Source organism: Beta vulgaris, chromosome 6 (genome assembly GCF_026745355.1).
Source record: "Beta vulgaris subsp. vulgaris cultivar EL10 chromosome 6, EL10.2, whole genome shotgun sequence".
In the NCBI taxonomy this organism is placed as follows: domain Eukaryota; kingdom Viridiplantae; phylum Streptophyta; class Magnoliopsida; order Caryophyllales; family Amaranthaceae; genus Beta; species Beta vulgaris.
Genome location: NC_079207.1, coordinates 38548439 through 38556639, shown reverse-complemented (window position 1 = coordinate 38556639; position 8201 = coordinate 38548439). Strand labels below are relative to the sequence as shown.

At 37.9% G+C, this 8201-nt stretch overlaps 1 protein-coding gene and 1 long non-coding RNA gene across 2 annotated transcripts; one reads left to right on the top strand and one right to left on the bottom strand.

Annotated features, from left to right (window-relative positions):
* Positions 1–589: 589 nt before the first annotated feature.
* Positions 590–1811, top strand: LOC109135287 (uncharacterized). The gene is made up of 2 exons (XR_008969800.1): positions 590–705; positions 788–1811. It is a non-coding gene; the product is annotated as an uncharacterized LOC109135287 (long non-coding RNA).
* LOC104896878 (U-box domain-containing protein 11) lies at positions 1666–7616 on the bottom strand. The gene is made up of 4 exons (XM_010683668.4): positions 7070–7616; positions 5913–6029; positions 5395–5832; positions 1666–2970 (listed from the first exon to the last, which is right to left on the bottom strand). The coding sequence occupies exons 1-4, from the start codon at positions 7421–7423 to the stop codon at positions 1900–1902; spliced, it is 1980 nt and encodes a 659-aa protein (XP_010681970.2). The 5' UTR covers positions 7424–7616; the 3' UTR covers positions 1666–1899.
* Positions 7617–8201: the final 585 nt, after the last annotated feature.

Below are 8201 nucleotides of genomic sequence, written 5' to 3'. Positions count from 1 at the left end.
ATTCTTCTCTTATTGGATGTTAAGAGTCAAGTTCCATGTCGCTTGGCAATAGCGGATTCTCGGGACCGATCATTGTAGTGAGGGTACCGTTCATCCACGACAGGAGCATCGTCACACCTCTACGACTGCCATGAGATGAGTGTTGATGAGTTTTATCGGATTACGCAGATGTTCCAGTTCCACTCTCTACTCCATTCATCACGAAACTCAGTCAAGCGAGGGTTCTGTCATAGAATGGCCAAAGAGTTGATATTTTTGTCTCAGATAATCAGGTAACTTATGTTTAGTATTATGATTTAGTATATATAAGAAATTAAATGTATATACTTAGAAATCTTGATTTATAAATAACTTTATTTTATATATAATATGAATTAAAAAAAGTCGATTTGAATTAGGAAATATATAAAGAAGGTGCGAAGAAGAAGAAAAAGAAACAGTTGCTAATGATCCTTGCACCGATGAGTCTGCACATAGACACATAGATCCATTGATTAGCTGTCACTTGAGGATATGTCTGATGCGGTCAAGAGATGCATCATTTGTTTTGCCAAAAACCTGCAGATGAGCCTTTTAGTATCGAAGTTAGTAGGAGTTCCTGCTTCAACTATCTTCTGATCAGATGATCATTCTCTCCCGACAAGATGTTTTCCAACTTCTGACGTGAGAATGGCTTAATGTATCCATTTTGCAAGTATTTATGATGTGAGATTTTTCAAACTCTAAACTAATCAAATTTGATATTTATTATTATTATTGCATCTAACTATAAATATTTGGAGTGTAGGTTCTTGTCAGATGATAGTAAGGTGAATGGAGATTCAAATATTGGTTTCATGTGTCCTAGTATGATTTCGGAGACCATGCTACGCCATGAACCAGATGCCGCGATCAACTACATGCAAAGGACATTGAGAGCCAATCGAAATATGAAATACATCATGCTTCCATACATTGAAAAGTATGCTTTATTTTCCAACTTCCGTACATTGAAAAGTATGCTTCCCTTTTATCTTTATATATGAACTTATCACATTTTGTTGCATGCTTTAGGCAACATTGGATTCTTCTCGTCCTTTCTCTAGCCAAAAAAAATGTTATATGTATTTGATTCGCTTAGGAGATCAGATAGATCCTTAGCTATCAAGGAACCGATGCATACGTAAGTTAATAATTCTTTCTTACATGTATTTTATGATATTTTAAATACTTTATAATTAGTAATTCTGAGCGTTGGCGTTAACCTTTTTCTGGATCCACACCTTCCCTACCACCACTAATGAGATATTGTCTTCTTCTTCATTATTATCGTCGAAATTCCATTCGAGGGTATCATCCACCAACTCCCCCCTTACATTTTTGTACCCATCTGCCATAATGTTCCCAGAGATGAAAAGCAAAGATTAGGATCTCAAGGAACCTTGAGAAATCCATAGATGAATTGTGGATTGAAGAACTAGAAAAATAGTATAATAAGATAGAATACTTTTAAAAAACAATGATAAGAATAATTCTTTTGAACTGTCCTCGCACAAAACCCCCACCCAGAGGCCCATTACAAGCCATACACCCCAACCCCCTCCCCCTTTGAAAATTGGATGTTCTGATCGAAAATTACAAGTCTATCGAATGGCTTAGTGAAGGTACACAACTAATATAGACAGATAATAAAAATATGCATCTACAATATATTGATTAAGAGATGAAAGCAATAGCTTCGTATAAGAATTGATTACAAAATAACAGATGAATTGAATTTCCTTCACACTTTCACCAAGTAAAAAAAAAAAAAAGTAAATACAAATACATTAGTAACGATAATGGGTTTTCATTCTCATGTAATGGACAACCAATAAATAAAAGTAACAAAAAGAGGGTGAAAAAAGAAACAGCACAACCTTAATGCTGTTGCAGCTTTCTGAGCAACTCCAATAATGAAGTGGCTTTCCTCTTCGCTCTCTCCGTACCACTCTTAGTAATCTCTGTTAAAGGAATCGCAGCACCTAGCCTACTTAAACAGGCAAGATTCTCCGAATCTCTCTTACACAAAGCAAGCAGAATAGCTGCAGCATTCTCCTTGTTCCTCGGGAGACCGGTTCTCAAAAGATCAATCAAAACAGGTATAGTGCATGCCTGAACGATGGCAATCTTTGCCTCCTGATGACCAGCGAGGACAGAAAGAATTGTCAAAGCCTCATCGACCATGGTACCGTTGGACTCTGTTAGCATCTTCATCAATGCTGCAATAATCCCAGCTCTGACAGCCCTGCCTTTATTACCCTGATATATGCACAAATTAAAAAGTGCTGTAGCAGCATCTTTCTTTCCTCTAGGGCTTCCACTTTGGAGCAGTTCTACCAATGCTGGTATTGCTCCGGAAGCACCAATTATTATTTTGTTTTCATCTGCAAGCGACAAGCTAAAAAGGGTAGCCGCTGCATTTTCCCTCGCTTCCATGGTCCCGTTACGAAGGACTTGAACGATGGACGGGATTGCCCCCGCAAGCATTATTAGTTCCTTGTTATTTTCATAAATAGAGAGGTTGAGAATGGATGTAACTGCATTCTCTTGGGTTACTACATCATCACATGTTAATAGGTTTACCAGCACAGGGATAGCTCCCGCTTCAGCTATCAGTATCCTGTTGTCTGTACTTCTTTTGGAAAGGGATCGGATTTCTGTCACTGCGGTTCTACGATCCTCCACTGACCTGCTAGACAGCTTACGCACAAGGGCCTGAATTGCTGCAATATCTCCACTTACATCACGGAATGATCCATCACTCTTCTTTATTTTACCAGTCATTAAGGCAGTTGGCTGCTCAATGTTGTGCTTAGCACACCATTGGTATATCAAGCTTCTTAAGACATAATTTGGTGTCAGAGTGAAGTGCTGGAGCTTTTGCTGAGTTTTCGGACACGTCATATTGCCGGAATCAATCCATCTTTGTATGTAAGATCGCTCATAAGTCTGCAAGTAAAATAAACATAATCAAGAGGCCAGTACTATAAATGCTAAGTTTTAACAGAAGCTCATAACAAAATCTTCTCACAAAAATGCGTTCGGAGGAAATTATTAGAAGAGTAAAAGTTGAGAACAGCGGTAATTGGGTCCAGTCCCCGTTCAAAACAAATGAGCATGGGAATGGAGGGAAGGAGTCATCTGCAAATTCTCATAAGTTTCCATTCAAACCTTGGAGATGAAAGAGGCGAGGGCTTATGAAAACCTCTGCCCTCTTTTCCATCATGATTTACCAACACAAGGCATGAAGCATGTGTGGCATGCCTAATAATCGATTATACATCTTTGAATTACCAAGGCAAGCATGAGAACCACGGCAAAATTAACAGCGGAATTAATAAAAAAATAAGAAAAATTGATTACAATAATCCAATCTTTGACCAGTCTACTTAAACAGTCCCACCTTTTGGTTATTTTTGAATATTCCAACCTTTTGGGGGTGTCGTCTCATAGTGGTCCTAGGTGACTTCTGACCTGAAAACTTTTTTCATCCTCCCACTTATTTCTCTCTCCTCCTCCTTCCCCAATCCCTCCTCCCCAATGCCCGTTCCTCAGCCACCACACACCCTCCACTTCGAATAAGGCCTTGGCCACTATCCCAGCCACCAGTCCCGCCCCTCATCATCCGTCGCAAATTCAACCCCACCTCCGGAAATTAGCTCCCACCTCGCCTCTGGTTGGATTCAGAGCCGGCAACAGGATACTTGCCATGATAAGAAACGGAAGAATAGGGGAGTATCCCTCTTGGACGAATGGTGGCACTGGAATGGGAGGAGGGGAAAAAGGGGGTTATGGAGGGTTAGGTGAAGAAGCAGGCAGAGAAGTCTCAGAAGAGGTAGATAGAAGAGAGAGAGAGAGTGAGGGGGAGGGGGGAGTTTTTTGAGGCCGGATTTGTTCTAGAAGAAGGAGGTGAGGTGGAAGGAGGGGCAGGAGGAGAGAGAAGGAGCTGGTGGGTGGAGATGGTGTGAGGGATGAGAGAGAAAGAGGTGGGGTTAATGGGTTATTAGGGGGGGGGGGAGAGATGATGGTGGCGGTGGAACGGAAAGAGGGTTAAAGTGGGTCATGGTGGCCGGTGGAGAGGTGAAGGTGATAAAGGGGGATTTTTTCTAAGTAAAAAAACAATGGACAGACCCATTAAATTGTGACACGTATCACACTTAACCTGTTATGCGGGTCACAATCAGGTCAAGAACCACTATGAGAAGACACCCCAAAAGGTTAGATTATTCAGAAATAATTGAAAGGTGGGACTGTTTTAAGAAGACTGACCAAAGGTTGGATTATTAGATTCCATTTTTTTCCAAAAAAAATATCATTAAGAAGGATCTCAAGTAACAAACCACCCCTAATAATTATTTATTATAATATGGCAAGGAATCACTCTTGAGTAATGCTACTATTCTGTCTACTTAAAGCCACCCTTGTTAGCTCTCTTCCGTGATAAATTTGATAAATTTGACAAATTTAACTCATTATCAATTTCTTTTTTCAAAATTAATCTTTCTTGAAAGTTATGATTAACGAAAGTAAATAAATAAGCCCTCATCATATTAGGTAACAATCAAGGGAAGAAATACTCAACCACCACAACAATAAAGGACCACTTGACCAGCCATCACTACCACTCCACCAACTCTCTTAGTGTCCAACTGATTGCTCCTAAGTTGTGCATAGATGCCTTCATCACCATAGAGGCATTGTCATCACAATCTAGTCCATTCACCCTGCTTCTCCTAAGTCAACTACCACCTACTTTTTGGTTGTGCCAACTTCTTTCATTGGCTAAGTTTGATCTCCAAATGATGGATAATTGCTAGTTCCTTACGAAACGGAAGCCATTATGTAATGCTCATAGAACTGGTTAAAGCTTGAAATAATAATTGAAAATTACTCATTACTAAAAAAAATATCCATGATCAAGGAATCGCATCAAATCCATCAGCAAGCTCCACATTTCAATCACGAAAAAAAAATGTGATTTGTAGCTCTAAATCTCGGGTGTGATCCGACACTTGGACAGTCAGTTATGTAGAGCAGGAATAGAGAAGGTTCTCGGGTGATGGATAATGGAGGTTGTGGTATTGCGCTATGAAAAAATAGCCATTCGATTGAGAATTAATATGGAAAATAGCTCCGTGAGTGATAGAAAGAAGTTGTAGGTGGCTTTATGCAGATGAAAAAAACAATTAGGGGTGCTTTCATACCTTTTTATTATAAAATAACTAATAAATATATTATGAGTGGCTTGGCAAATCAAGATGCTACGTCAGGATGTGATGTTTGTCTTTTGTCGCTTGATAAAAACTTTATTTTCAAATCTCAATATCAAAGCTGCAACATGTTGAGTTAGATTACACAGCAAAAGCAAAATACCTGCCCCGTAGCCACAATAACAGGATCTCTCATAATCTCAAGAGAAATCGAGCACAGGAAATCTTCAGGAATCGGCACAGAATCAGGTTTCCTGCTTTCTTCTTGGCTTTCATCGGTACCAGTAGAATCATCTACCGTTTCAGCACCATTAGATGCACAAATTGCTGCTGGCATTGTAGAAACATCCAATCTCTGTGAAATATCATGGGAATCACTTGTTGAGGTATTACCCTGTGGGCCATTCTTGACCTTCCGCTTCACTTCATGATCAATATTACCTATATTACCTAAATGCAAACATCCGAAACCTTTGTTGCCTGATTGCAGCAACTCCAGTTCATTAAGTAGAGGCTGAGATAAAACACGACTTATTTTGCTAGAAGTGAGAGGGCCGTATCTTTCCGTTGCTCTTTTCAGCTGCGTTCTTACCAATTCAACCTATAAGAAAAGACCACATCAAAACCCAAGATCATTTTGCAAAAACATGAGCATAAAGCATGTAGAGAACGGCTTTTTACCTGCTCCTGAACCTCCTCTGAGACACCAAACTGATCATATGGAATGTTCCCTAAAGCCTTTTCCAGCTTCCACGTCACACACTGAAACTGAAAAGCAACTCTCTTGGTAGCACCATCCTTAAATAAAGAAGAATGATGTTCAGTAAAACTCGTACTACAAATTTAGACGAAAAGGTAACTAAAAGTTACCAGGGAGCGAAAACAAAATTGCAATAAGAGAATCCATAGACTAAGAGACAATCTTGTAATAGTCTCGTAATAGTTGTACTATCTATCCCGTAGTAGTTCTTTTTTATCTTGCTCAGTTGGAATAGGCTCATGTTGGATCTTGTTAAACTCTTTCCAATTTGTAGTTACTGTTATAGAATCTTAACTTTTTATAACTTTTACTGATACCTAAGTAAAGATATTAACAGTCAAATATGTGCATTAGAGAATGTGCAACAACAAATGGGTAAACAGTCAAATATGTGCATTAGAGAATGTGCAACAACAAATGGGTAACAAAAACTATGGCAAAGTAATAATATTGATTCAAGAATATGGAAGCTGACATGAAAACAAAACCAAAAATTCTCACAATTAAGAAAGCATGGGAAGTTAAATCCTTCTTCGAAAATCCCTTGTTTTTTTGACACAAAATCTTCATTTCACAAAAATTACCATCATAAAATTCAGAGATCCTTCCTGGGTGTGGACAAACAGGCAGAATATCCAGTCTATAACACACTTAAAAGACAATTCTATCAGTTCATGGTAACCTAAGTACATTCACAATTAATGTAAATAAAAGGCTGGAATTGAGTAAACTTCAGAAATAACAATATTTTGCAGCTTCATATTGTTAAAAAAGAAAAACATAAAATAATGCAAATAAAAACAACATAAATGATCACCCAAGTATTAAATAATCTTTGAAGCAAGTAAAAGCTACAAAACAAAAAGATGCAAAACCCAATTCACAAATAGAATTGATTAGTGAATGTTATCAAGTTTAGCTAGAAAAGTCTTGTGGGAGTGGTACCTAAGAGGAGGTGGGATCAAATCCCATCTACATCACAGCACTCATTTACAACAACAACAACAAAAATTTGAATTTGCTTAAATAGATTTTTACATCAAAGAAAAGCGAGAAAGTGGAATAGATCTAAACTTACTTCATTAGGATCGATGCTGGAGGCAGCTAAAAGAAGCCTCTTAGAATCCTGAAGAGCAACAAACAAATCGAAGAAACACGAAGAAGAACAAGTTGAAGAGGAAGATGTAGAAGAAGAAGAAGAACAAGGCAAAGTCTGCGACAAGGAAGAATCACGGATCTCATCAACTAAATGGGATAAAAGAGAGACCCGACGACCTAGATCAGTACAGTCCTTCTTAAACAAATCAGAGAATTTTCCATTAGAAGAGATTCTGACAACATCGGAGATTACGAGGTGGAGATTCTGAGCGAGGTCAGCGTCCATGGGAGGTGGGTCCACCTGGTGGGTGGAAGACGACGTAGTTTCCGCCATTAACAAGAAGGAAGAAAAGGAGAGAGGTGATGAGGAGAGAGAATTGGAGGAGAAGAGAAGAAGAAGAAGGAGCACATGGTGGGGTCGTGGGTTTAGTGGGGGGGAAGAGAAGAGTAGAGATGGAGATGAATTATGATGGGATTGTGATGTTATCAGAAACAAGGCCGAGATTCTCGGGGGTGTAATCTGTTAATGCTAATGGAGGAGAGAGATTACTTTATTCCTTTATTTTATTTACATTAATCATCATTGGGAACTTTGTATACTTAATAATTTGGGTATGGTTTTAAATCAACAACTTTAATTATTATATTATATAAATTGTATATATATTTCATCCGTTTTTTTAGATGTTACACTTTCTATTTTAGGAAGTTTTAAATTAAGTGTTACACTTTTATTTTGGGTAATAACTTCTTTTTTCTATCTGTCTCCTATCACATGTTCACATGGGACAATTTTGTTTTTCATTCTCTCTATCTCTCTCCTCTCTAAAAATTACCTAGGAGTTCGTGATTTGAAAAGTGTAACAACTAAAAGAAAACGGAGGAAGTATAACTTTTGCTATGTAATTCAAAATATTATAATTTTGTATTATTCGAGAGTGTTCGAAATATATACTTCGAAATAAGATCGATTTACAATACAGTTATACAATGTATGAAATAGAGTGCCCTATGTAGGATTACCATATCATATTATCATGCATTTTTATTTTAATCTTTTAAAAAAATAGAATTTTATATACTTCCTCCGTTTTCTTTTAGATGTTACACTT

Bases quoted from the DNA above. Each gene is read 5' to 3' on its own strand.
- LOC104896878 (XM_010683668.4), bottom strand. From the start codon at position 7,423: ATGGCGGAAACTACGTCGTCTTCCACCCACCAGGTGGACCCACCTCCC. The intron at 6,030-7,069 runs GTAAGTTTAGAT...TCTTTATTTAAG, and splicing joins CCAGCATCGATCCTAATGAA to GATGGTGCTACCAAGAGAGT. The intron at 5,833-5,912 runs GTAAAAAGCCGT...CTTTTCTTATAG, and splicing joins CAGAGGAGGTTCAGGAGCAG to GTTGAATTGGTAAGAACGCA.